The sequence below is a fragment of the Kogia breviceps genome, chromosome 2, assembly GCF_026419965.1.
Source record: "Kogia breviceps isolate mKogBre1 chromosome 2, mKogBre1 haplotype 1, whole genome shotgun sequence".
Lineage (NCBI taxonomy): Eukaryota > Metazoa > Chordata > Mammalia > Artiodactyla > Physeteridae > Kogia > Kogia breviceps.
The window spans coordinates 8013233-8040871 of record NC_081311.1 but is presented as its reverse complement, the minus strand read 5'-3'; the positions used below and the strand labels follow the sequence as shown (position 1 = coordinate 8040871).

The 27639-nt window shown below is 51.9% G+C and overlaps 1 protein-coding gene across 7 annotated transcripts in view; it reads right to left on the bottom strand.

The window, feature by feature from the left end:
* Positions 1-27639, bottom strand: part of CHST15 (carbohydrate sulfotransferase 15) — an 81654-nt gene that overhangs the window by 6729 nt on the left and 47286 nt on the right. For 6 of the 7 annotated variants that reach the window (XM_059052640.2, XM_067024412.1, XM_067024415.1 and 3 more), the window contains exons 2-6: positions 26306-27348; positions 24939-25278; positions 22886-23032; positions 19081-19237; positions 3012-3168 (exon numbers count right to left, since the gene is read on the bottom strand). In XM_059052640.2, the coding sequence (XP_058908623.1) occupies positions 3012-3168; positions 19081-19237; positions 22886-23032; positions 24939-25278; positions 26306-26845 (1341 nt within the window). In that variant the 5' untranslated portion in view covers positions 26846-27348. Of the gene's footprint in view, positions 1-2833; positions 3169-19080; positions 19238-22885; positions 23033-24938; positions 25279-26305; positions 27349-27639 lie in introns of those variants that run through there. The other variant, XM_067024416.1, reaches the window with a different exon arrangement.

Sequence of the window (27639 nt, the reverse complement as noted above, 5' to 3'; positions counted from 1 at the left end):
CTGCTTCAGCCGGCTCTTGATGGTAAAACCAACCAAGGCCCAGGGAGTGCGGGGTCCTGCCTGCCCAGGGTCAGCGGAGAAGACCCTCCAGAACCTGGTCCTGAAGCCAGGTGCTTGCGCTTGGAGCCTGTCCGCCCCCCCCCCCACCCCCGTGCTGGGAAACAGCTGAGGAGCCAGTGCAGGGTCTCCCCTGACAGGCACACGCCAAACCTCTCTGGTCCCCGTTAGGGATTTGGTTGGAACTCTCTACTCAGCCTCTCCACTAGTTTCACAAACTCCCCATTCATTCATTCATTCATTCACTCTGCAAAGAATCTAGTGCATCCTGCACGCCAGGTACCCTGCTAAGCAATGGAGAGACGTTGCTATGTAACAGATGCGGGCCCTGGCCACGGGACGCTTGTAATCTAGTGGAGACAGAGCTAAAATGGTGAAGAAACAACTATCTATAATGGCCAGTTGTGACGCATGCTGTGGGGAAACGAATAGTGTGGAGAGAGAGAGAGAACAGCAGGTCAGATTGAAGCAAGACTTGAAGGATGAGGAGTCCCGCAAAAACCAGGAGAAGCGTGTGCCGGGGAGGGGAGTGTGGAAGGCTCTGGAACCAGGCTTCTCCAAGCCAAGCGCACAACACACCCACATGGAGGGCTGTTAAACAGACTGGACTGATGGGCCCACCCCCAAAGTTCCTGATTCTGGGGTCTGAGGCTCGACCTGAGAGTTTGCATTTCTGACAAGTTCCCCTGGGGGCAGGGAGCTGATTTTCTCGGTCCAGGGAGCACACCTTGCAGGGCCCTGCTCTGAGACAAGAGGACCTAGCAGGAGAGGGCATGGCCGGAGAGCAGCAGTGGACAGGGAGACAGGGGAGGTGGCCTGGAGGAGGTGGACAGGTGGGCGGGGCGGGCTCGTGTGCTCAGGGAGGGTCTTAAGCGGGGTAGCGCCACGCTCCACATACGTTTGAAAAAGATGGGCCTCCCTGCACCGTGGTTGAGCTGGGATTCACAGCTGGAGGGAAATTCGCTTCTCTCATCCCAGAGATGATTCACCCCGAAGAGGAGGGTTTCCGCCCGCTCTTGCCTGCCTGGCTCTTCCCGCTGTGCGGGAGCTCTCCAGGGACCGAAGGGTCACGGCGATCCGCATTACATCACGGCCCCGCCATCCTGTCACTGATCCTGCCCTGGGGTCTCGTTCTGACCAGAGATGCCTCGTCATCCTCAGCAAAACATGGAATTGAATTAACAAGCACATGCCTCCTGCCGGTTCAAACCCTCCTTTTTAGGAGCCAGCTAGGGAAGGTGGAAATGCCGTGAGTCTCATCAAAGGCCATGGGACCTGCGATTAGACCCTGAGCCTGCCCATCACAAGCTACGTGACTCTGGGTGGCAGAGTTAACCTCTGTGAGCCTCTGTGTCCTCACCTGTAAAATGGGCTTGGATTTCAGGGAAACGGAAAGGACGGAACAAGATGATCCCCTGCAAGGTGCCCCTCGTCCTTTCTCTAGCAGGAAGGACAGAAGTTAATCACTGGGGACAACTCTAGACCCCGATCAGCCTGGAGACAGCACCAAAGGAGTCCACGTGACAGACCTTGCTACAACTAGCCCTTATTGACCACTGGCTCCCACATACATCTGCCTTCCCACAATTTGCCACCCTAGAAAGTCAAAGTCCTTTTCCTTTGTCTTGTCACTTCTCTACGTATTTATGGTTCTCTTGTTAAAGATGCTATATAAGCCCGAGTTCTAACCACCCATCCGAGTTACTCATCACCGGGGCTCCCGTGTATATGTGCATGTGTGCATACGCACATGTTAATGAACTTCTGTTTACTTTGCTCTTGTTTATCTTCTGTCAGTCTAATTTACAGGGCCCCGGTCAACGAACCTGAGATGGGTAGAGGAAAAGGATCATCTTCTCGCCCCCTACATGCGAATGAACTACCACTCTCTAACCCTTACCACAGCCTAGTAAAGCAGTGCTGTTACCCCATTTTATGATGAAGCAACTGAGGCTCAGAGAAGCTAAGACAACTGCCCACAGTCAGCTGCGCGAGTGGGAACTGAACCCACACCACTCTCTGGCTCCAAAGGCCACTCCTTCTACCCCACACCCGCAGCCGGAGTCTGTGTTGATCTTTTGTGTGTATCCTCCCTGCCGAACTGTGCGTCCTGCCACATAAGATGGCCTCGATAATGAGGAAGAGGGGGTGAAACCTCTTGACTTTGAACCCCACCGCGCCTGGGGGTTCCCAAGCCTCCACCTCAAGCAGATCTCACCACGTGGCACGCTCAGCAGAGCAAGGCTGTGAACCACGCTCCGGGGCAGGTGACATATTAGCTTTGCTGAAGAAGGCTTACCCACTGCGGCAAACCTGCTGAAAAGGCACTTAGGACAACCCCGGGTGCTGTGCAGCAGAAAACCATCCCTTAGCTAAACCGTGCTGAATTCACAATTAACAGCTTCTTTTGCTTTAAAAAACAAACAAACAAAAAAAAAACGGGCAAGAAACGTACAGCTATATTCCTGAAGGCAAACGAGAACAAAGAAAAAAGGGATCAATGGAAAATATATTTCCATTAAAACCCTGTCGGAGAAGCACTGAAAGTGCTGAAAGTCACTGGTGGGTAATTTTTTAAACCAACAAAACAAACCAGCATTGGAGAGAACGCTCTTAAGACAATCAGAGAGCTGGCCTGCCAATCCTAATTGCAGGGTGTGCTTTCGGAGCCTCACTAAATAGTAATCTTCCTAAATGCGCCCTCATTCTTTCGCAGAGGGAGGAGAGAGCATTGTAACTGGGAGATCGGCGCGGGAGAAAGCAGGGAGCCAGCTGAAAGGGTCCATCAGCTTTTACAGTTTTTACATCCATGAATATTTGTTTTGCATTAGCCACCGCTCAAAGGCACGGGGAGAGGCATTTGCACATTAAAATGCTTCTCTGTTTATATGCTAAAATCCCGACGCACGATGCCCTCGCATAATAACCACCGAGCAGCCCCTCCGCGTACGCACAGGCATGGCGTTGTTAAGAGTGTTGTTGTAGACACAGGCGCGCAGTGAATAACCCAGCACGCAAGTTTCAAACAGCTGCAGCGCTTCTGTCACTTTCTCATGGAAGTCATCTGCAGATTTATTCGAACTTGCAAAGTAGAGATAGTCTGAGTACAACCTGTGAATAAAACAAATGGGTATCTTTTACCACCGGGAATGTGAAATCTCGCCATTTGAGTGACAATGGAAATCTACAAGCGATTATATGACCTCATTGGGTTCATTAAAACACAACCGCGGGCTTCCCTGGTGGCGCAGTGGTTGAGAGTCCGCCTGCTGATGCAGGGGACACGGGTTCGTGCCCCGGTCCGGGAGGATCCCACGTGCCGCGGAGCGGCTGGGCCCGTGAGCCATGGCCGCTGAGCCTGCGCGTCCGGAGCCTGTGCTCCGCAACGGGAGAGGCTACAGCAGGGAGAGGCCACAGCAGGGAGAGGCCCGTGTACCACAAAACCAAACAAACAAACAAAAACACAACCATTCCTCTCGCCCCCCCCCACCCCCCCCCCCGCAGACAGCCACTTCCTACCACCCTGGATACACTCACTCTTCCCAGGACCACCTGCTCTCCTGGCCCCAGACAAGCCATCCGTAGTTTCTGTGGTTTCTTTCTATCTTTTTTTTCGGTTCTTTCTAGTTCGAAACACCAGATTACAAAGATCGTACAACAGCAGAGAGAGGCCGTGAAAATTTTACGTCCCCTCCAGTTCCTCTCTCCTCTGCTGGCGGCAGTAATAATGGAACAGCTGTCGCTCTCCCCGTATTACAATTCCGCATGAAATTCCCGGCCCTTACCATAGACTCTAAACGTTAAAACAAAAATTATGAAACGTATCTTTCTAGGTTGATAGGGACCTATTTTTTAACGCAGTGTAAAAATAACCCCATGTACGCATGCAGAGGCCTGTAGGCCTACATGTGTGTCCACACACGGATCTGTTCACACAAACGCCACCGCACGTATGTAACAGTGTTTTCACACAGGAGCAGACAGCGTCTCTCTTTGACCAAACTGTTCTCAGGTTCCTCTGAACCTTCTTCCCAACTTGGCCTTGAGTTTTAGACTTCCTTGTGGGTCTCTGTATCGCCCAGTTTCAACAAGAATCCTGCTAGGTCGGTTTAGCCAAAAAGCCCCCCTTACCCCTGCTGTTTCTTCTTACTAACTTCCCATCCACCGACCCACATCCTCCTTGGCTATAAATTCCCACTCTTCCTTGTATTTGGAGTTGACCACAATCTCATTCCCCTACTGCAAGACCCGACCAGACCACAGTGGTCCCTATGCCTATTGTTACAGCCCTGAAGAAAGTCTGCCTTACCATTCTTTAACACGAGTCGGAATAATTTTCTTTCTTTCTTTTCCACAAATCTTCTGAAAATATATTTTACTGGACTTTCAACATTACAGATAGATACTTTCTTTTACCATGGGATAATTCTTTTCTTATATCAAAGAAACACAAAGTAAAACAAAACAAGTTACAACACTGTAATGAGCACAGCTTTGTTTTAAAGTTTTGGGCCCCAATTTCCCCTGTGGTCTCAACGTTCGATCCTCAGGCCCGCCTGCCCTCCCGTACGCTAAGTCATAGTGGGGAGGCAGTGTCTAGCATTAAATTCGTCTGTAAAACAGGAATACTAATTGTGCTTTCCTCGTGCCGTAGAAACAAGATAATCCATATAAATCCCAGGGGTGACCCTCGTTTATCAGTTTCTTCTATATCCTTCCAGAAATTTTCAGTGCACACTCAAATATATATCTGCATATTTTGTATTTGTTAAAAACATAGATGTATCAGGTCATATTGGATGGGATCAGTTAATATATCTATTATTACAGCACTCCCCTAATTATTTAATTTGGGGGAATTCTGAACATCCGTAAAAGTAGATAAGATAGTACATACACAGCAGCCCAATATAAACCTTATTTCATTGTCACTCAGTAATTTTTTCTTTCTTTTTTTGGGGGGGCCACGCCACGTGGCCTACGGGACGTCAGTTCCCTGACCAGAGATTGAACGCGGGCCACGGCAGTGAAAGCACTGAATCCTAACCACTAGACCAGCAGGAAACTCCCCAGTCAGTTTTTACATTCACAGAACTTCTGAGTTCTATTGTGAGTTTCCCATGCCTTTTTCTCCTCTGTTTCTGCAGGCGGAGAGGGTAAGTCTTTATCTTTTTTTGCTTTTCAAGAATCACCCCTTTGTTTCTGTCTTGCGCCTTTTTCAATGCACACCCTCTAGCGCCCCCCACTGCTCGGCCCGGCACCCTATACTTACACTCAACCCCCAGCTGCCCAGACACCAGGCTGATTCAGACTGGCTCCCTGCTCTGTGGTGTCACGTTTCTCTCTTTCTCAGCTCCATACTTTCTATTCTGCCAACTTCTCCAACCTAGCTCCCCTCTTTCCAGTGAAGGAAATTCAGCAAATCGTATTAGGTACCCACAGGTCTGGGGATTGTAGATGTGCACCGCTGACTGCACCCAGGGCTTCCGTCGTGGCACTCAGCCAACCTCACCCCTGCAGGGATGGCAGTGCCTTTGGAGCACAGGTCAGCTGCAAACACTCCTTCTCCAGCACCCCTCACCTCTCGCTACAGCTGCAGGCGTTTCCAGAGATTTCCTAACAAGGGCAGCGCTTCTCAGGGACCAGACCGTCTTCCCCTCTGGCACTGTGCCACAGTGCCTTCTACACGGCCCTTTAGAAATCATCCACTGCCAGCGTCCACAGAGGACACCTCTGAGAAGTCTTGAGATGTTTGGGATCTGCCCACAGATTGCCTAGAATCCGAACACACACTGGAAAGTGTTTGTGCATCTCAGCCTGGTCAGCCAAACCTCCAAAATGACTTGCTTCAAGACTCGTCGTTAGAGATGCTCAGGTGAGTAGATCCTCCCCCAGATCCATGTTCACCCAAATACAGGACCCAGATGACACTACATTTGTCCCCCCATTACAAGTGTACCCCCACATTGGCTGTGCTGTTTTCCCCCTTCAAAAACAGGACCTCCATCAAGACTGAAACACGGCACCTGTCACTGCAGGGTCGGTCATAGTATAATCTAAAAGCTGATGGATAAACGCCAAAACCAGATTTGCATGGACCTCAAAGTGCAGCTGAGCTGTGAGCAACTGGGCACCTTGTGGCAATGGGTCTGATGGAGGTTTCTTCTGGCTCACACATTTCCTATGAGTGCTGTCGATATCACGACTTTGCCCAAGAAAGACGCCTCTGAAACTGTCATCAAAATCTGTTCCTAATAGGAAGTCCAAGTCCAGAGTTCTTACCAAGGACTCCCACACAGCTATCCAAATTCGTTGGTAGAATTGGAATTCTATCACGTAAACTGCCACTTAAAAACCCAACCCTCGGCTCAAGCTTTCCATGCTGAGTTTATTTTGTGGTAATAACATTTCTTGTAGGCGTGTGGCTCATAAATAAAACAAGAGCCTCTAAACCTGGCTGAATTTTAAACACATAGTAACTTCATGAAGGATCTTTCCATTCAGTTCTTTAGAGATCAAGAAGTAATTCCAGGGGACAAATTGGGACGTGTTCAATGGTGCAACCAGGCCAGCCCAGGCCCACCGGGGTGAGAATACTGATTGTCATCTGTTTGGGGTACAGTGAAATGAACTCAGGACCCCACCTTCTGTGAATCAGGTTCATGGCCAGGCCCACCTCCTCGGGAGGGTGAGGGGAGATTTCTCCTGCCCCTCAGTCCCCCAGGGACCCTGGATCTGCCCACAGGGTGGGTGGTTGCCTTCCTAGAGCCCATACACCTGCTGGGATGCATGTCTGTAACAAGTCCTTCATGCCCTATTTGAGCAGGGACCTCTCCCCTCCCCCTCTCCCATTTGGATTCTATTAGATTTCCCCAAAGATATGCCCAAGTCCTAAACTCCAGTACCTGCAAATGGGATCTTATTTGGAAATAGGGTCTTTGCAGACCTAATTACGTTGAAGACCTCCAGATGATATCATCCTGGATTTACAGTGGGCCCTAAATCCAAGCACTGGTGTCCCTGTAAGAAGAGGCTTGGACAGGGACACATAGGGCGAAGGCATATGAAGACAGAGGCAGAGACTGAAGTGTTACCTACAAGCCAAGGGACGCCAGGATTGCGGAAGCCACAGGAAGCTGGGGACCCATGGAATGGATTCTCCCTCAGAGCTTCCAGGAGGGACTAACCTTGCCAGTACCTTGATTTTGACCTCTGCCCTCCAGAGCCGTGAGAGAATAAGTTTCTGTTGTTTTAAGACACTAAATTTGTGATAATTTGTGACAAGAGCCCCTAAGAAACTAGTTCAGATTCTAAACCCGGATTCCTGAGGAGTCATTTCTGCCAGCCCTCTCTCCCACCCTGAGACCCCAGAAGAGTGACCTTGTGTGTACAGGAGGACGATGGCCATGTGGCCAGCTCTTCCGCAGAGAAATCTGAAGGAGGAAAAGCAAAACAGGACCCTTACTTTCCCGGAGGGCACTATTGGGTCCTCCCGAAGAATCAGGCTGGTGCTTCATAAGAATGTCTTCAATAAACAATACTATGATTTCCCCACAACTGCTCTCTAGAGAAAAAGAGTCAGATACTGACCTTGGATTAGTGCAAGACACTTGGATGGGTTAAAACCATTCAGAAAACACTGAGAAGGACAGCAAATATATCATGAATAAGTATCCAAACGGACCTCGAGATGCTAGAGTAGGCATGAAACGGAGCAGGACCCTATGGTCCCTGCCCCCCGTGTCCTCCGCCTGCCTTTTGTCAGTGGAAAAACTGCAGCCGAAGATTAAGTCTAATCAGAGAAGTGAGAAAATACAGAAACAAAGGAAGACAGTCCAACAGACTAAATAATACCAGTTTAGTGATAAAGCAAAGTCGAGGACCTTTAGTTCCTCCGCAAGGGCTATAGATCATATTCTGAGCCACATCCTGCGAGCTGTCTTATAGATACTGAAACCCCCGCCAGGTGGAGGAAGTGAACTACATGCTGACCAGACTGTAGCCACGACATAAGCTGCCACAATTCCGAGAACTGGCCTCAAAGAAATGGAAAACAAACCGACCCTGGAACTGAAGAACAATCAAGATGATGCTGGTCGGGCCACCACATGACCAATTTGAAGACGACTGTCAGAGCCGGCCGTGCTGTGTCTGCGTGCAGCCCCCTCCCTCTGTCTATAGAAGCTCTTGTCCCCTGATGGTCAGTGGGGGGAGTCGGCCTTCAGACAGGAGTCCAGCACCCCCAACGCCCCACCCCTGCTGTTGCCGGCATCCAAAACAAAGCAAACTTTCCTGTCCACCAACCTGGCCTCTTTATTGGCTTTTGAGCGGCGAGCAGCCAGACCCCCACTTTCGGTTGCAGGCACACTCATGTAACAAGTGGAAATGTAAAGAAATAGCCTAAATGTCCACATTTGAGTCGTTAAAACCCACTGTACAATGATGAAGTAGGGGAAAGAGGCCAACCTGGAAAATACACAAGGGGTTTAGTTGACATAAGTATATAACGAATCCTCACAGAACTGCAGGGACACTGATGCAACTTCGGGATACATTAATAAAGGTATGGCATTGAGAATGTGGGAGGGGGCTGCTCTCCTCCACCCCAGCAGGTCCCAGCCCGAAAGGACACTTGCCTTCAGTGCTGGCTGACAAACAGTAAGGGGGAAGGGGCCGCTCCATCTGGAGAAGCTGGACTCAGCAAGAAGGGTGCCAGCCTCAACAGCGAAAAGGGTAGGCAGAGCTGGGAGAAGACATGTCCCAGCCTCCTGAAGGACTGACCCGAGGTAGAAGGGTCAGGAGGAAAGGCTGGTTTGATCCCGTCCAGCATGACGGGAGCGGCCCCGGCAGCAAAAGTCAAGGCTGGAGGGGCTGAGAGCTCCCTGGCTGGGTGAGGGCCAGCTGACCCTGATCCCCGCCCCCAGCCCTGAGTTTCGGTGCTGCCAACGCCCCTTCTGCGGGACCACCTCACCTTCTGACTCTCAAACCCTCCCAAAGAGATGGGTGTTATATGTGGCCAGAACTGTTTCCAACAGCAATTCCAAATGTAAGTCCAAAGACATTCCAGGTCTCTGTGCCGCGGTTATTTTGAAGGCCGCTGGGGTGGCCCTGGGACGGCAGGCCTGCTCATGGGGGTGAGGCGCCTTTTCTGTGCAGGGCAGAGGTCCCGGGACCCCAGCACTGCTGGGAAGGGGCGTGGATGTGGCAGGGGCTCCCTCCACCTGGTGCCTCTGGTAGGGATCGTGTCTCTTCCCAAGGGAACAGAGGAGTGGCCGTCAGCGAGCTTGCAGGTCTCAACACGTAAAATCTTGGTGGTTTCCCAAGGTCACAGCTGAATGCACCCAACAGCGACAGGGCACTGCTCTGAGCCCAGGTGAGCAGAGATGGGTGTGTTGATCGTCCGGAAAACAGGGGCAACCATTACTCCGTGGGCCCCTCCTCCAGCCAGGCTCACTCGAGGTGCTGTACAGGTTCAGCTCCCAGAATCCTCTTGATGTCCACCCGCCGCATGCCTGCCTGTGGCTACCGAGGGCTGCCCTCCGCCGCCCTGTGCTCGGCACCACACGTGTATTCTCCTCCCCTGTGCGTAACCAGCCTTGGAGATGTGCCCTGTCGTCACCAGTCTTACAGAGCTTCCTAAGGTCGTGCGGCCCAGGAAGCCTCAGGGCTGGCCCCAAACCAACCCAGGCCTGCCTGACCCCAAAGCCCACTAACCCAACAGGGCCTGGCCCAGCCTCATAGTTTAGGGATGGAGCCAAATCCGCAGCTGACTTGAGGGGGGCGCTAGCCAGCTGATGCTCTGGGGGTTTTGTTTGTTTTTAAGATTTTATTGTTTTGGGTGCAGAGTGATTTGGAAGCAAGAGTCAGTTCTGTTACAGAACTACTCAGTAAGTTACAGGAGACTGCAAAGCAGTTGCACGTGTAATAGAGCAGCAAACGTTCAGGATAAACAAGAGGAGCTGCAGTGGCGTGACCGGGAAAAGCAAATGCGTTTACGGAGCACCGCACGGGGCATCTAGAAATCACAGCAGCAACAACAGAGGTTCAGGTACCTGTCACAGTTTCCGTCCTCGCTTCCCGATCTTTCGTCACTTGGATAAGCTACTATTCATTGGTCACTGCAAATAGCTCATTCGATTTTACCCGTTTGGCTCTGCGAGGACAAGGTACATGTCGGTCGGCCTTCCCTCAAGGTGGGGCGCCTGCAGGTTCCGGCTCATGTGTTCCTTGTTCGGTGAGACCACCCCCTGCGGCGGGTTTCTCCTCCTTTTGTGATATTTTTGTTCGTGCCCCGTTTAAATTGAGAGATAATCCACACACTGTAAAAGTCACCCTTTTAAAGTGAACGATGCAGTAGTCTTTAGTAAATGCACAAGCTTGTGCAAACACCAGCGCCGTCTAATTCCAGAACATTTTCATCACCCCAAAGGGACTGATGGCTTTCACCTGTCAGTCGCCAGAGGACCTGGGTCAGAAGTCGCTCGGATCCCCCAGCCCAAGAGGCCCACAGAAGCTCGAGCCTCAGGGTCAGGTCCGCCCAGCCAAGTGCAGGCTGTCGGAGGCCTGGAGCTTTGCCATCTCTCCCGGCTTCCGCTCAGCCCTCGGGCGCCTCAGGGAGCCGCGCTTGGAGGAAAGACCCGGGGCAGATGCTGACGCTGTGGACGGCTGCTGGATGCGCTCACCCCAGGCCATGCTCGCCCCAGCCTCCCGGGGCTCCCGGAGCACCTGCCGGCCGGCCCCATACGTGTGACAGGTCACATTTCATCACCAGCAGCCCCGCAGCGTGGGCTCACTCACATCTTCTAACCCACGCCCCACCCCCCACCGTGAGAGCACAGTGCTCCGCGGCTGTGGACGGTCACATACGCGTGGTTACCAAAGTGACAGCCAGAGCAGCCCGACATTACTCTCCATTTGCTGGCATCCATGTCCAAACCACTGACTGATCACTTCCCGACCTCCGATACGCTGTCATCAGTCACGATTATATTTATTTTTCCTACAGGAAAAAGTACCCTTTAATGTAGCTGGGAAGGAGGCCCTTTCGTCCACTGAAGCACACACCGTGAACATCTCATCACGAGGAACAATGCAGCAGGACTGGCCAGGGCAGCTTATTTGGAGGAAATGTCTAGAGTCACCCAGGCTGTGCCTGGGGGTGCCACGGATGAAGCTCATTTTCTGCCAGAGAAGAACATACAGGTTTGGGCCTGACAAGGTCCAAAGGGATGCAGAGCTTCCGCTTCATGGGGGCTGCCTGGGCCAGGTCTTCTGCTCCCCTTGAGCATGAGAGGGGCTCTGGGTCCCCCCCCCCGACCCGCCGCTTCTCCCTGAGCATCCGGTCACGGGGCCTTGGGGGACATCCACAGATGGAGGCAATGCCAACATCCTCTCCACCTACGAGCCCGGCATGGCTCACAGAGCACTTTCACCCGATGCGCCCGTGATCCCGATACCAGGTGTCTCTACAGGTGAGGAGAGGCAGGCGCACAGAGGATGCGTGGGGTACCCCTGGGTAAGGCAGCAGCGAAGCCAGACCTAGGTCCCCAGGCGGCGGACCTCACAGCAGAGCGATGGCCACCGCTCCCCTGCTGGCCGGGCCGTGACATGGGCCGCGTTCACCCATCAGCCCCGCACTCTGGGTAGCAGAGGTCCCTGAAGGCCACCTGGAGGCCCAGAGTCGGCGCTCCGTGCCCGCATCACCTTCCAGTCTCTGCAGACTGAGGACAGCGGGCTCTCAGCACACAGAACCCCTCCCTCCGCAAACCGTCCACGTGGGAGTGCCCAGGTCTGCCGATGACTTTCCCCCCAAAATAAACCGCGTTCCACACACAGGAGTTTTGGGCACGATGGTTTTTCTCCCACCAACAACAAGATGTGGTCCCTCCCCAGGCGGTCACTCCTGAACGGCCTTCAGAGAACGGGGTACGTGGCCCCAGCCCGGGCCCGGCCAGCTTCCCCTCCCTGCCCTGGGCGGCTCACAGCGCAGCTCTATCAAAGCGACCTCACACCACTTTCAGGGCCCATACAGAGGTGTGTCCGTGACACCCAGACAGGCAGCTTCTGAGAAGCAAAATGCCTGAATTCACCAGGAAGTTAACAAGCAGCTTAGGGCGCTCCGCAACAGTCTTCCTCAAGACCACGGCCTTAGGGTCCCTCATCCTCCGAGGTCTTAAAGCAGGAAGACGGAAGAGAGCAGGACCTGGAGGGCAGCGGTGGGGGGAGGACACGGGACGGGGACGACCGGAAATTGATCTGTGGCTGTTGTCACGACCTTTATACTCCAACACCCCTACACCCCGCAACTCCATCTCTTGCCCACAGGGGAGCTCTCCTCATCTCCCTTTGAGATAGTTTACATTAAAAATCAATCTGTCGGTGCTAAGGAACAGCCTGCTTTTTAATCCTCGTGCACATCTGTTATAGAGAAAACACCTCACGGCCTTGGAGTGCCAGAGCTCCTCTTCTGCCTGAGAACATGTCTCTGGCACTAAATCGGTGCTTCCAGAGACCTGGAGAAGTTGGGCTGTTTGGAGGAGGTTTTCGGCACCTGCTGAGTCACAATAGAGATTCTCTTCCGGAGTCAGAGGTCTGCAGCAGTTCAGAAGCTTCAATCCGGCTCAGCTCCCTCCTACGAGACCTGGTTATTGCCCTGGGTCAGCATCCTGATGTCACTGATACGGAGATAAGTGAATGAGCAGAGTCCAGGCTTAGGTACCTACACAGACTGGCATCCTTAACGCTCACAGAACTTTGCAAAGGTGGGGAGGCATCCTGCTCGTGGCTCGCACTTCAGTCCCTTCACTGAAAAGACCTGCCCCACCCGAGGTTAAACCTCCCCAGGTCAGACACAGCCGATGCCTGGTGGGTGGGAGATGCCTCGCGGAAGAGCCATCTCAGCTGCACAGCTCCCCATGGGGTTGGCTGAAGACCTCCGCTGTGACCCCCCCCGGCCGTCAGTCCTGCCCTGTCACCCTCACGGGGGCTGTCCCGAAAGCACTCAAAAACCTCCTGCACACAAAACGCTGTCTCGGAGTCTGCATCCCACTAACTCACCTACGATGGAGGCGGAAAGCTTGGATCCTCGGTCAGACTGACGTGGGGTTGAACCCCAGTCCGGCCACTTATTAACCAGGGGACGGTGGATAGGTGACTTAACCCCACTGAGCCCACACACCTCACCTGCGACGCATCATGACGGCCCTCTCACCTGCTTGCAAAGTTCAAAGGAGGCGATGCCTGAAAAGGGCTTAGCACAGAGCCAGGGTGGAGTAAGGGATCAGTTAATGCTAGGTTCCCAGCCCTCCACTGGATGAAGACTCCAGGAGGGCAGACAGGGAGGCCCTTGCTCTCCCATCTGTGCGGTGCATCTAGCATATCAAGGGTGCTCAATAAATGTCTCCTGAGTACATGAGTGCTCAGTTTGGTTATTATTATTTGCCACTAATGTGGCCTAACAATAATACCTAATAATTATATAATATTTACCATTTGCCCAGCACTGTTTAAACATGCTACACATATTAAGTCATTTAATTCTCACAACTCTAGAGGTAGGACTATTTTCCCCCATTTCACTGATGAGGAAATGAGGCACAGAGAGGTTGAGTAACTTGCCCAAGGTCACACAGCCAGTGAGTGGCAGAGCTGGGGTTCAAATACAGACCATGTGGTCCCTGAGGCTGTCTCTCTACCACAGTGAGATCCTGGCTCCTTGTTCACCACCCACACACCCCACCAGCCGCTCTGGAGATGGAGTGAAATTCATGAAAGGTTCAAGGTTCTAGTCCAAAGGTTCATCCCCACTCATTACTCTCTGTTTGAATGACCAACGGTACATAAATGGATGCATTTCATTTACCGCCTCATTCCTTCCATTCCGAGTTTATCACCATAAGTAGAATAATTAGTTTACCAGCCCAGTGAGTTGTTAAAAGAAATCAGTTTATAAAAGCAGAGGAAGAAAAAAACTCCTTAGGTTCCAAGGCTCAAAACATTTGGGTCAAAATCAAGTTCTACTCTTAATGGAGCTGAGCTCTCCTTCCCTAACCGTGAAAACCAAAGGCTCCTGAGGTGGTCATTTCCATGCACTGTGGTAAGACGACACCCAGAATTAAGACCAAGATACAGAGACGGTAAAGTCCGTGACCGATGGCGCAGGACCACTCTCCAACGCCTTCTGAATGAACTGCATTGGAGATAACCACGTCTGCCTTAAGAGTCAACCTCTATCAACCGTCTCACAAACGAAGAGACAGGAGGCCAGTGTGAGCACTGTTGAAAAGAAGTCTTTTCCACTTAAGCACTGAACTAAATGAAGGAAAACCCTGCTTGTAATTGGTGGCTTCTTTTTAATTAACTGGGCCGATTTAGCCTAGTTAATTCAAATTAAGTAACTTGAATTTTAAAGTGTGGTTATCTCTAACACAGAGAAACTTGCAACAGGAATTCCTGGCTGGCCCTTTGGGCCCTGAGAACCATCCCATCCGCTTTCCACTATCCTCTCTCCCCCTCCAGAAAAATAAATGGACTTGCTGTTTACAACCTCCTCTGGAAACTTTAAAGTGATTGATTTGATTTTGCTTACAATTCCAACATTTTCAAAGCCCCTGCCTTTGATCAATTATAGAAATAAAGGCTAAATGTCAATCTAAACCTAGAAATAAATGTTCCTCCCCACTCCTCTCCGAGCCTATCTGTAGAAGGAAAGAACAATTTGGTCCAATCCCGCTGGCAGCAAGCAGCTCAGGGAATCTCCCACTTGCAGAAGTGCAAGGTCACGGAATGGCTGAAGTGTCTAACGGCACAGGCCCCAGTTAGACTAATAGGAACCTGGGTCCCAAGTGTCTGTTTCTTCAAGAGCGACCTAATCACCCAGAATTTATCATCGTTTCTGTTTGGGACGGGAAATAAGCCAGTCATTTCAGACAGGCCATGAGTCATGGGGTTCAAAAAAGAAGAAATTCCTATCGTTACATACTTTTATGAATGTTTAAAGAGCAACAGAACAGCTGCTACTGTCGGTAACCCACACAGAAAATACACACACGCACACACACGCCCCTACGCGTGTGCGGGCCCTGCCACCACACATGGTGCTACACTGGGACTTGCTCTTCTTCCGGCTCTAAGGGTGTGCTTTCCTGGAGGAACAGAGAGCAGCACGGGCAAAGGAGGTGTGCGAGGTAACTTCCTTTTTTAAAAAAAATATTTATTTACTTATTTATTTATTTGGCTGCGCCAGGTCTCAGTTGCGGCACGTGGGATCTTTTAGTTGCGGCACGTGGGATCTAGTTCCCTGACCAGGGATCGAGCCCAGGCCCCCTGCATTGGGATCGTGGAGTCTTAGCCACTGGACCGCCAGGGAAGTCCCGGGAGGTAACTTCTAAGATGGTCTCCAAGAGCCTCACTTCTCGGTATTCACTCCCTGTAATTTCCTCCCCTTGACTATGGCCTGGACTTCGTGACTTGCTTCTCAGCAAGAGAACGTGGCGAAGGTGATGGGCTGTCGCTCTGGTGCTCAGATTTCCAAGGATGAAGGCTTCCAGCTTGGTCGCAGCTCTCTCCTTTGCTGGCTCTGATGGAGCCAGCAACCTCTGATGCTGGTGAGGCCCAGTGGCAAGGTACTGAGGGCAGCCTCTGGCCGACAGCCAGTAAAGAACGGTGGCCCTCCTTCCAACAGCTCTTGAGGAACTGAATTCTGCTAACGACCACACGAGCTTGAAAGCAGATCCTTACCCAGTCAAGCCTTCGGATGAGGCCCTGCCCTGGTGACACGTCGACTGCAACCTTGGGAGAGACGCTGAAGTAGAGGATCCAGGAAAGCTGTGCCAGGTTCAGACCCACAGAAGATAGTGTGAGATAGTAAGTGTGTTGTCTTAAGCAGCCAAGTTACTGGGTGATTTGTTACGCAGCAGATGACAAACACAGTAGGCAACCCCACGACTGGGTCAGCTTCCTGATGAGGCTGTCACCATGGCAACCTGCCCTTCTCCTTGGTACCATCACATGCACCGTGAGAGTCAATGTCTCGCTTTCCTGACAAAGTGCAGCTCCTGGAGGACAGGCACCTACACATGTCTGCTCAGCACCAAGCACGGTGCCCAGCGTGTGATTGGGAACCGATGAACATTTTAACTGATGAACTCTTTCTGTTAAGTGAGCACCAGGAAGTGAAGAACCTTCAGTTCCTGGTATAAATAGAGTATGTGTTCCTTAAAAAAAAAAAAAAAAAAAAGAAAACAAGAGGACGCCATCTTGGGCCCAAGAGCCTTCTAAAAGGGGGACTTTGGGCTTGGGTCTGAGAGGAGAGTCAGGCAGATCCAGCTCCCCACTCAGTGTCTGAACCCAGGCAGCATGACGACCCTACCTATTAAAAGCTCGCCTTTCTGGTGCACGTGTCCTCAGAGGTAGAATCAGGACTGCGGGGAGAAAGGGACACGCTCAGGGAAGCTGGCCCCCTTCTCCAAGAGAACACGCGGTCCTTCCCTTTGTGCTCTCCGTTCTCCCTACTCAGAACGCTCCTTCCCCTTGACCACCTGCTACTCTGTTCACTTGGCCAACTCTTACTCAGCCCTCAAAACCCCGCCTGGCCTCAGCTCCTCCAGAACGGCCTTTCTGGACCCCCGACTAGGAGCTCCTTCCCTCTTCGGTGCCACACTTCGCCCTCCCTCCCCACCCAGGCTGAACCACAGACGGTAACGACCACGGCCACGCCTGTGAGCGCCCCATCCCCAAGGCCCCCACCTCTGTGCCCAGGGAGTGACAGAGGCTGAGGTTTCAATGTCTTGGCCCTCTGGAGTCAAGGCAGTGTGACCTCCCACAGAAGGAGAAACAGGGAGATGTGACAGGAAGACACTGGGCGAGCAGCGAGCACCCCCGAGAGAGAATGTTCCGGCCTTGTGAACTGCAGCAGGGGCGGCCCGGGGGCGGTGGGGGCGGTGGGGGGGGGGCATGGCAGAGCAGCTGTGAAAACACCTCAGTGGGCAGCGTGGGATCACTTAATCACCAGGCCTTTCAAGGCTGACGGTTATGTAATCGTGTCCACACAAGAATGTGGCTGGTTTGTGTCAAGTGTCCTCAAGCCAAGGGGGACCAGCCCACGCCCTGAGCACAAGGGCCAAATCCCTGCCTCCCGAGGTATGGGAACCAGCAGGCAGGACGTGGCGGGCTGCTCCGAGGTCAGGGCTGCCGCATTAGCAGAGCGGATGGATTCCCGAGGCTGCAGGAGGTGCAGAGGGCAGAGACGAACCACGTGCCGCATCGAGACAGGCCCCATGGTGCGACCCAGGAGGGTTGCAGGGATGGAGACGGAGCAAGGGGCCATCAGCTCTCTGACCGGACGACTGTGGTGCCCGGGGGCCATTCGGAGATGCCACGAGGGGGACAAGGAGGTAAATCAACAATTCGAAATGAAAGAAGCAAGATGTAAGACTGCATATTCACACAGCTGCACACACACACACACACACACACACACACACACACACACACACACTACACTTATCTACAAAGATAAGTACTTTGGAAGAAACTAAGCAAAATAAAAATAATGACTATCTGGGTGGGAGATTATAGGTGTTTTAAAAATTGTCATCATCAGCAAGGCTACGGGGCCAGGAATGTACACCGTCCAAGGAAGGAACTGGGGGGTATTAGTGTCCTACGGCTGCTGTAACACTGCCACAGACTTGTGGCTTATTATAGCAGGAATTTATCCTCTCACAGCTCTGAAAGCCAGAAGTCTGAAATCCAGGTGTCAGCAGGGCCGGTTCACTCTAGGGCTTCTGAGGAGAATCTGTTCTGGGCCTGTGTCCCACTGCTGGGGCTGCCCGCCTCCCCGGGCAGCCTCGGCTTCTGGCAGAATCACCCCAACCTCTGCCTGCATCCTCACGTGTCCTCCCTGTGTCTGCAGGTCTCGGTGTCCAAATGTTCTCTTCTCATAAGGACACCAGCTCTTGGATTAGGGCCCCACCCTCATCCAGTGTGACCTCATCTTAACCTGAGTCCGTCAGCAAAGACCCTATTTCCAAACAAGGTCACATTCACATACATCTTTGTGGGCGAGGGTGTAATTAATTAATTAAACCCATAACAAGAGGCATTTAGCTCAAAGGAAAATAAGACACAGGGCTCTGGCCGCCGTCTTCAGTATCTGGCAGGCTCTCCCATTTAGAAGGATTAGACATGGTCTGCGTAGGGAAAAATGGGTCCGAAGGGTCGATGCTCCCAAAAGACAGACTTGGGCTCAAAACGGGAAGGACGCTCTCTCCGAGCTGTCTGAGCAGGACTGGCCATCCCGGGCGGGGAACTCCTGGACCATACTGGAGCCTCTCATCTCTGGTGTAGGGGTACTGGCCGGGGCGGGGGCGGGGGCGGGGGGGAGGGGTGGACTAAATGATTTTAAAGTCCTGGCAGCCCTAAGACTCTGCCATCCACACAGGCGTCGTCAGCGACCTCAGCATCACCCAGTGCCAGCCTGGCCACCCTCAGACAACCCTCGGTTCAATACCGTGCTAGCCTGGCCTCATCTGCACCGGGCACCTCCTGCTCTCTACAACAAAGCAGCTCTGTCTGTCGTTTTCTGCCTTTTGGTGTCTCAAGGAAAGGTGGAGCTTGCAACATTCAGAGCCAACAGGATAAAGGCATCAACCAAGTCGGGAGACAAGGAATTCTAGGAGTTCAAGCCTGCGGAGAACCTCGATATCCCCGATTCTAAGGGCATTCTTCACGGCCGGACGTCACCCAAGGGGCGTGTCCCGAGGTCCGACCGGCCGAGGCTGAAGGCCCACAGACCAGGGGCAAAATGGCTAAGAAAAAAAAATCCTCGGTTTGTTTAGATGCAGTGAAGATTGCCCCAAGAATAATGTTTACATAAGAAATGGCAGGGACATTGCAAGTTACGCTTGTTTATTTAAAAAGAAAGCAGCAGCAGCAGCAGCAAAACCTTGTTTCTGATGAGAAGGAAGACCGTTCTTCAGAACTGCCTTCTCCTTCCCCAAACGCGAAATCGGCGCTGCTCACCTCTCCACGGGGTCCCTGAGCACGGCGATCAGCTTTGCGTCCGGCTGAAAGGCGTGGATGAAGTCCTGAGTCAGAAAGGGGGGCTCGCCACCCGTGCCGTTGTCGTAGAAGAACGTCCAAGCATTGTTATCCCACATGGTGGAGGCGCTGGCCTCCCCTGGAAACGGAAAACGGGTGAGCAGTGCTGAGCCGTGGGCTCCCGCGAGCAGCCTGAGTCAGGGGCCAAACCCGGCTGTGACACCTTCTTCAACAGGTGTTAGCGGGTGAGCTGGTCTGCCACCGGGTCACCCCCTCCCCTCCGTGACCTCCGTCTGGAGATCGAGGTGACCCACGCGACACTGAGAACCCCTCTTCCTCCCAGCTCCCTCTCCAGGATGTGCCAAAAACCCTCTGCTAGCATCTGGCCTCCCAATTTCACGATGTTTAACTTGCTAACGGTGCGTAGCTACGTGGCGTTTTAAAGGGCCCGCTGAGACTGTACTAGATGCTTCCCTTCAGAAAGCGTCAGGGATGGGCTTCCCTGGTGGCGCAGTGGTTGAGAGTCCGCCTGCCGATGCAGGAGACGCGGGTTCGTGCCCTGGTCCGGGAAGATCCCACATGCCGCGGAGCAACTAAGCCCGTGAGCCATGGCCGCTGGGCCTGCGCGTCCGGAGCCTGTGCTCCGCAACGGGAGAGGCCATGGCAGTGAGAGGCCCGCGTACCGCAAAAAAAAAAAAAAAAAAAAAAAAAAAAAAGAAAGCATCAGGGATGAAGGAGAAGTTCGGGGATCTGAACTCCTGGATTAATAATTTTGCTCCTTGAAATTGCTGCGGTGGCCTTTTTGCTGATCATTTACCTTTCTCCCTCTCAATGACAGTTATTGCTTCCGGCACTGTTTTTAATCCACATTCATTCTCTAATATTAGGAAACTGCATGCAATCTGCTTCACTCTTCCCTTGAAATCACAAGGCTCAGTCCCAGTGCACACTCGAAGACCAAACGAGAGGAAGGCTTTGCGGGAAGGCTCACGCGACTGCGGTCCTGTGTGCCCACCCACCCCGTCACCCGGCACACAGGTGGCATTCACTCGGTGCTGACTGCGGGAACAGGCAGCGGGTTCTAGCCCCTGTCTGATCACAGTCTGTGTTGAACGAAGCATGGTAACGTTAAACACACAGTCTAGGACAGGGGAGAGGCCAAGACACAGACATTGCAACATTTCTATCTCAGATAACTGAACCAATTCCCTGACTTTGTTTTTCAGGACAGTCTTCAGAGATTTAGAAAGAAAAACAAATCAATCAATTAATTATACGTTTGATTTCCCAACATTGTACATGGGACTATACGATACATCTCCAAGTCACGTATTCGGTGAAAATCTGAGCCAAGAGACTAAGTCTCTTTGATCAGATGAGCACATCACAGGAATGCAGAGTGTTAGCGGGGCCCTAGTTATTCTGTTGGATGTGCCATCATGTCCAGGTGAGCATTACTATTCTGATCTTTATTTCTATTTTTTTTTAAGAGATAATACCATAGAATACAGAAGAAACAAGTCAATCAGAAGTCCTTTGAAAATTCTACTCACAAGGAACAAGGGAACATTAGGACAAGGGAAGTGTCTAAAACTAAGTTGGCACAAATTCTGTCAGTCCCATAAATGAACTGGTTCTATGCTTGTCCATCCACCCGTCCATCTATCCATCCTTCCTTCATTCATCCTTCATCCATCCAGGCAGAAAGCTCTGACTTGGTGACTGATATGTTCCCGGCACTATGCTTGGCACTGGAGACAGATGCCGGAAACAAGACACACAACCCCCTTCCCTCTCAAACCTTACAATCTAGGGGAAGATCAATAATTCAATAAACAATCAGAGCCCCACGTGAGCACTTTGACAGGGCAGAGCCGGGTGGCCGTGAGAGCAGAGGCAGGGGCCTTTCTCTGCGCTGGGGAAAGGTTCTCTGGCCTTTCCCCAGCCCAAAGAACCCAGCCACGTGAGTCCTTCAGGACTCCAGCCATTAGCCCAGACCATTGAGAAAAGGCCCTCTCTGACCCCTCGGCCAAGATGAAAAAAGACCAGTATGCTTCTACCAAGGATCTAACGAAAGAAGCTGAAGCAGAGTTAAATCACATTTCGGGGCTCGGGAGAGCCCAGAACTGATCTGGTCCCACAAGCCCATTTTACAGATGAGCAGACTGAGTTCACGAACACAAAGGCCGACGTGTCACATGGCACAGAGCTGGCTGGTGGCACGACCAGAGCTGGATGCCAGCTTTCCATCTACCGTAAAACTCAACAAACTCTGCTTCAGGTAAACATCAGAGCCGTAGATATATTCCTTAGTTTTCACTTCTAAATCCAGAAGTAAATAAAATTAGGAAACCAATTCCTTTTTCATTCATTATCTTAGGCTCTATTTCCTGACCCTAGGATGTATATTTTTTAGCTCTTTCCTAAGAACATGAGATTTTTCCAGAGGCATATGGTATGGGAGTCACAGTTAAATATTAATTAAGATTTGTTATTTGGGGTGTTAGAACTCAAGGCTGCAAGAAAACAGCTAGTAGCCAATTCACACTGGGTGAGAGGGTGTGATCTCATCTGGCTCCTAGGACTTGATTTCTTTGAGTTAAAAATAAATAAATTGGGGCTTAGGCATGTAAGCCTGTCCCCCTGGATATGGGAGTCAAGTAAAGATCCATCTTTCAAATGGTTGATTACAATTCCTTATTTTTTTTAAATAAATTTATTTATTTATTTTTTTGGCTGTGTTGGATCTTCGTTTCTGTGCGAGGGCTTTCTCTAGTTGCGGCGAGCGCGGGCCACTCTTCATCGCAGTGCGCGGGCCTCTCACTGTTGCGGCCTCTCCTGTTGCGGAGCACAGGCTCCAGACGCGCAGGCTCAGTAGCTGTGGCTCACGGGCCCAGTTGCTCTGCGGCACGTGGGATCTTCCCAGACCAGGGCTCGAACCCGTGTCCCTTGCATTGGCAGGCAGATTCTCAACCACTGCGCCACCAGGAAAGCCCTACAATTCCTTTCAGTCACTAACAGAGTCACCGAATTTGGAGAATCAAAATATAACAGATTTAGGAGAATTAAAAAAATAGATCACTGCCTCAGGTAATCAATGTAAGCAAAATATGTGATTCGATTTCTCCCTTGCAGAGGTGTAAGTGGATAAATGTCTTCTCCTAAGCTGAATCCAATAGAGAGAGTGAATAGATATGTTTTTTATAAAACACTCTTGTGAATTTTTTTAAAATGACTATTAATCAAACCACCTCATTTTGAATGTCTAAAGGCATTAGCTTGACAAGGCCTAAGCTTTTTCAACAGCAATTAGTCACCCACGATGCAACAGGGTGGCGTCTATTTCAGGAGAGGCCACTTCCGTCCTTACGGGGTCCCAGCGGCCAGGGAGTACAAAAGCCACAAGAATTAAACTGATGACTAACTGCTTCATTTTACATTCATGAGCCCCCAACCAAACTTACTCAGGTGGGTGTATCATGAAAAGAAATCAAGCATGCAAGCTTAATTCAAGTAAAAGCAAAGAAATGGCAACTTTTCCAAAAAGCCAGTTCGGGTGTGCTTGAGTCTCCACGGAACTAGAGAGTCTCCTAAACATTTCTGCTTTGCTCAAGTTGCACAAGCACTATGAACATTTTACACGGGGGTGAGAGTGATGGCTAGCGGGGAAGTGCATGCTCAGCAGCCGCCGGCAGGCAGCCTGCAAATGCTCGCAGGTGCAGTGAAGCCCGGCCTGGCCCACAGCAGAAGCAGGGGGGCCCTCGCGGGAGGTACACGGAAGCCATACCGATAATGATTCGATTCATCTTGCTCCGTTCCTCTGCAGAGCTGGCCTGCAGTCCTTGGTGAATCTGGTGTGCGGCCAGGTCAAAGAGGTCCAGATAATCTTCCACGGGATAGCGGTCCCGCAGACCATCTCTCAGGCGGACAATTCCTACAAGAACCAGGAAGCAGGACTTAGGACAAAGCTGCCACGGCTGGGCTGATGGCTTCCGGGGAGTGACCACGGGGGGATGGAATGGTCCAAGGGCCCAGCTGCAGCAGCCAAGGCTCAGCGCAAGGAGCTGCAAGAGAGGGAGGGGTGTCTGTGAACGGGCCATGATCTTTTAACCCACGTGCACTTCGAGGGGTGGAATGTACCACCATTAAGCTGCACGGTAGCCACTGAAAGGCTGGCATGCCTGTTCAAGAACTATAATCGAGTCTACTTGGAGGGACGGAGAGTTTGGGGCTGGTTAACATGTGCACCAGGTGAGGCCCCCCCAGGGGCGGGGCAGCAGTGATGTCAGGATACACACACTGGATCAAAAGAAAAGGCAGCCCATCGGAGGGGCAGCATCCTTTGAAGCTCAGATGAGTCTTCTTCACCAGGGCCGACCAGCACCTTCCTGGGGTTCTATTCCCTCAAGCAGTCTGTCCATCTGTCCAATCAATAAGGGGAATCGGTGGTCCCCGGACGGACACCTGGGTCATTCTGGCATCAGCCACATGCAGCCTAAATTTTGCCCTTGCCTCAGAAGTGGGTACATTTCACTTGAAAATGTACTGACAACACACTGCCCTAAACCACAGCCACCAAGGTTAACGGAAAGCGGAGAGAGAGCAGCCAGGGGCAAAACAGCAAGAGGTTCAAGGTGACACTGGAGCCCAGACTCCAGAGGCCCACATGCCCCTGTGCCTCTCTCTCCTCTGCCAATGGGAACCTGGTTTTCACGGGGGAAAATGGTGAGCTGCGTAGGGGAGGCCGCTCTTCAGACGAGTAGAGAAACCCTGGCTGCCACAGCTGTGCTGCCAAGCACAAAAGACACATTTACGCTTCTGTTCACTCCAGGAGGAACATCAAAGGGTTAATTAAGTCAAACGTTTGTCGGGAAACACATTAAGAGTTGGTCTCAACTTGGGCTGTACTAAGGAAAACTTTCAAAATTCCCTTCCAAGCAACCTAGGTTCTTTGCACGGAAACCGCCCTCGAGGGCTTCCCGAACTTTGGCATTTGTCATCCCTTAGCTCCAGGGACCAAACATCTCCTGGCAGAACGGAAAAGGTTAAGGAGAGGAAACAGTGACCCAAGGGCGGACGGGTGGCTCGAGCAGAAAGCAGCCTGCATGCCAACCCCGCGGGAAAGGGGTGGGGTGTTGTGAGCAGAGTCTCCCAGAATTATCTCCCTGGGGCTTTCATTCTGACCCTGCGAAGTCGAAGGGTCAAGTCAGAGAAAAGAAGCCCGAAGCAGCTCAGTGACGGGCTCAGGGCCCTGGGATGAACCAGCAGGAAGCGGAAACCCTGCTCATGCAGCCGTCTTTCTTTCTCCTGCCACCTCCGGGGGTGGGTGTGTGGGTGCCAGGCTCTAGCAGGAACAGCACGGAGCTGGGAGCTGGATGGACAGCCCCCGACAGATGTCCACCCGGCCAGCACTCACCACTCCCGGGTGCGGCGTGTGCCCTTCCGAACGAGAAGAGCTGCTGATCGTGCCCCCTTTCCCTCGCCCTACACACCGCCGGCTCCATACATGCTCACCGGGTGGTCAGGGGCTGGGGGCTCGGTCCTGCTGGATGCCTGCCTGGGGATCCCTAAACCAGAGAATTGTCTGATCTCTGCATCTCGGCGTGTTTTCTCGTCTCCCCGCCCTGCATCCCTCCTGGGGCCTCGCACAGCCCTGCTCGGGTCAGTCTCAGGGCTCCCACGCCAACCCTGACCGCGACCCCGAACCTGACGGGGACCCCGGATCCCGACCCCGACGTGCGCGTCAGGAGCGACTGGATGAAGGAGGCAGATGCACCGGGCTTGGTGAGAGACCCCCACGCGCACCCTCGCCACGGGGCCGGGGACCGCGCTGGACGCACCGAAGCGCTTCCGGGTCCACCAGTGCGGCTCCTTGATGGCGGAGAACTTCACTTCCGGGTGCAGCCGCAGGCGGTCGTAGAGGTCGGTGGTGCCGCACTTGGGCTGCCCGATGATGTAGAAGTGCGGCAGGCAGCGGAGGCGGAAGTGCTTGCCGTGCGCGTGGGACAGGTGGCCCCAGAAGGCCTTGCGCAGGGCGTCGAAGGTGGAGCGGAAGCGCTTGGAGTAGAGCACGTAGGAGTTGGTCAGGTAGGGGTCGGTGGTGTTCCTCCCCGTGAACTCCTGGTACCAACAGGGGCTCTTACTGTTGGGGAGGAATTTGTGCGGGATGACTGAAAACATCTGCAATCAAAAAGACGGAAAGGGGGAGAGACGCACCGAGGGGAAAACATTAGCACGAGCGCATTCTTTTTTTTGTTTTTAACATCTGTATTGGCGTATAGTTGCTTTACAGTGGTGTGTTAGTTTCTGCTTTATAACAAAGTGAATCGGTTATACAGATACATATGTTCCCATATCTCTTCCCTCCTGCATCTCCCTCCCTCCCTCCCACCCTCCCTATCCCACCCCTCTAGGTGGTCACAGAGCACCGAGCTGATCTCCCTGTGCTATGCGGCTGCTTCCCACTAGCTATCCACCCTACGTTTGGTAGTGTATATATGTCCATGCCACTGTCTCACCTCGTCACAGCCTACCCCTCCCCCTAGCACGAGCACATTCTGTCCACAGTATGATCCTGTCCTGAGACTTATTACAGCGTTCACATTGGAAGTATTATTGGATGATGACTAAATACTGAAACAAAGCAAAACTTGGTAAACAGCCAATGACCATGCTTTTCCTTAACCCCAAATAAAAATCTGGAGAGAATGAAAATAAAAGTTCAATCAAACTCCATTCTACCATGATTTATCTTGCACACACACACACACACACACACACACACACACACACACACAGCAATCTAACGAAATTAAAGAGTTGGAACTTTTGACTATGTAGCTGGATATTTAAATGGCCGTTAGAGACAGACACTGTGATTAGGACAGACGAGAAACAAGATGACGGTAATCTGCAAAAGCAGCTTTAACTGCCAGGGACACATTTCAAGCGAAAAGTCCCGGAAAGGAATTATTAGGAGGGGCGTCCTTCAACATTGCTTGCTGCGCCATTCAGTACAGAATTCCCTTCTCTGGGCTAACAGCGTGGGCACGGACCTCCCAGCGAACGCTCATCCATAACGCTGTCAAATTACCATTGCTACACTTGAGAAATTTGGGGTCATTTTCTTCCCAAAGGTGGTGACAGGAAAGGAAGCAGCAATTTTTTTAAAAAATCAGTCCACAGAGCTGAGCGCCAGGCTACTCACATGCAATTCCTGCTTCTTGAGATCTTGCACGTCTGGGAGCTGTCTGGTCGTGAACTCAATCCTGGCTGTGATGCTGTTGATAATTAATTTAATGCTTGGATAGTCCTTCACGTACGAAATATTATTTACAGAGGGTTGGTGATGGTGTTCTTTCGTGTCACTCGGATTTTCACCATCCATCAAGCTGGGATTGCTGGGGAGGGCTCCGTAATGGAAAGGCGATGAGATCAGAAGCTCTTGGTGGACCCCAGAAAGGATGTAAGAAGCCATCACCAACGTCATTATTATCAATCCAAAAACGAGGCTGCATCGCTTCCCCTTCTTGAGGCGCAAAAACCCATTCCAGCTCTCATTCCCTTCAGCCCTCACTTCGAGAACGGCAAGCATCTGCTTACCGTCCACTCGAAACACAATTTTGTTTTCTCCTTTGCACATGGGGCACTCCTGGCGACTGTGATGGGGGCCTCCTCGGCAGCTGACCTGCTGTGGGTGTGCTTCGTCGGGCAACAGCTGGATGCAGCAATTAATGCAGTGCCTCATCGTAACGCCCTTGGACTGCTGGCCCGCCGAGCCATGGGCGAGCCCCCAAGGAGTCCGGATGCCTGCAGGTCGTGCTGGAAAACTTCACGGACGTCTCGTGATCACATACGATGGTTGAAAGGCACAAGCAACAGACACAAATATAAAAATGATCAGGCGCTAAAACACCAGAGGATGAGGAAGCGTGTTCTTTGGTTCGACTCCAAAAGACAACACGAATGATCTCCAATTGTCATGGTCTGTAAGAGCCACTGCAATCCTGGAAAAAGCCACAAGGTCGGGAGCAATTCTTCCCATCCTTCAGGTTTTTCCCATGGCACCAAATGAAGTGGAGGAGTTCTCACTGGAGAACTTGGGAACACCCAAGGGACTAGAAGATCTCATGGCCTCAATGAAGGACGGATTGGCACATCATCCACACAGAGTCCACGAAGATTTCTTCTTTTACAGCCTGTGTTCCTTTGAAACGTTTCCTCTTCAAAATCTTGAAGATGTCAGATTACCTAAACAGCAAAGAAAAGAGGTTTTATTACATTATGTGATGATAGCAGTAAACCCTGGGACCGTCTTCCAAGGAGAGACGTTCACGCTCCTTTTCCACCTTCTCCATTTTAGCCAAGCCGACTGGGTCACAAGCAAGTTACAGAAAATCATGTAGGATAAAGGGAGAGGTTTCAGGTCTTTGGTGCTTGGCTTTGGAGCTGAGTCTCTGCCTCCAGATGTGGCCCCAACAGCACCGCCACCAGCACCGTATTAAACACCTCCTACTTTGCAAGACCCACATATTCTGTAAT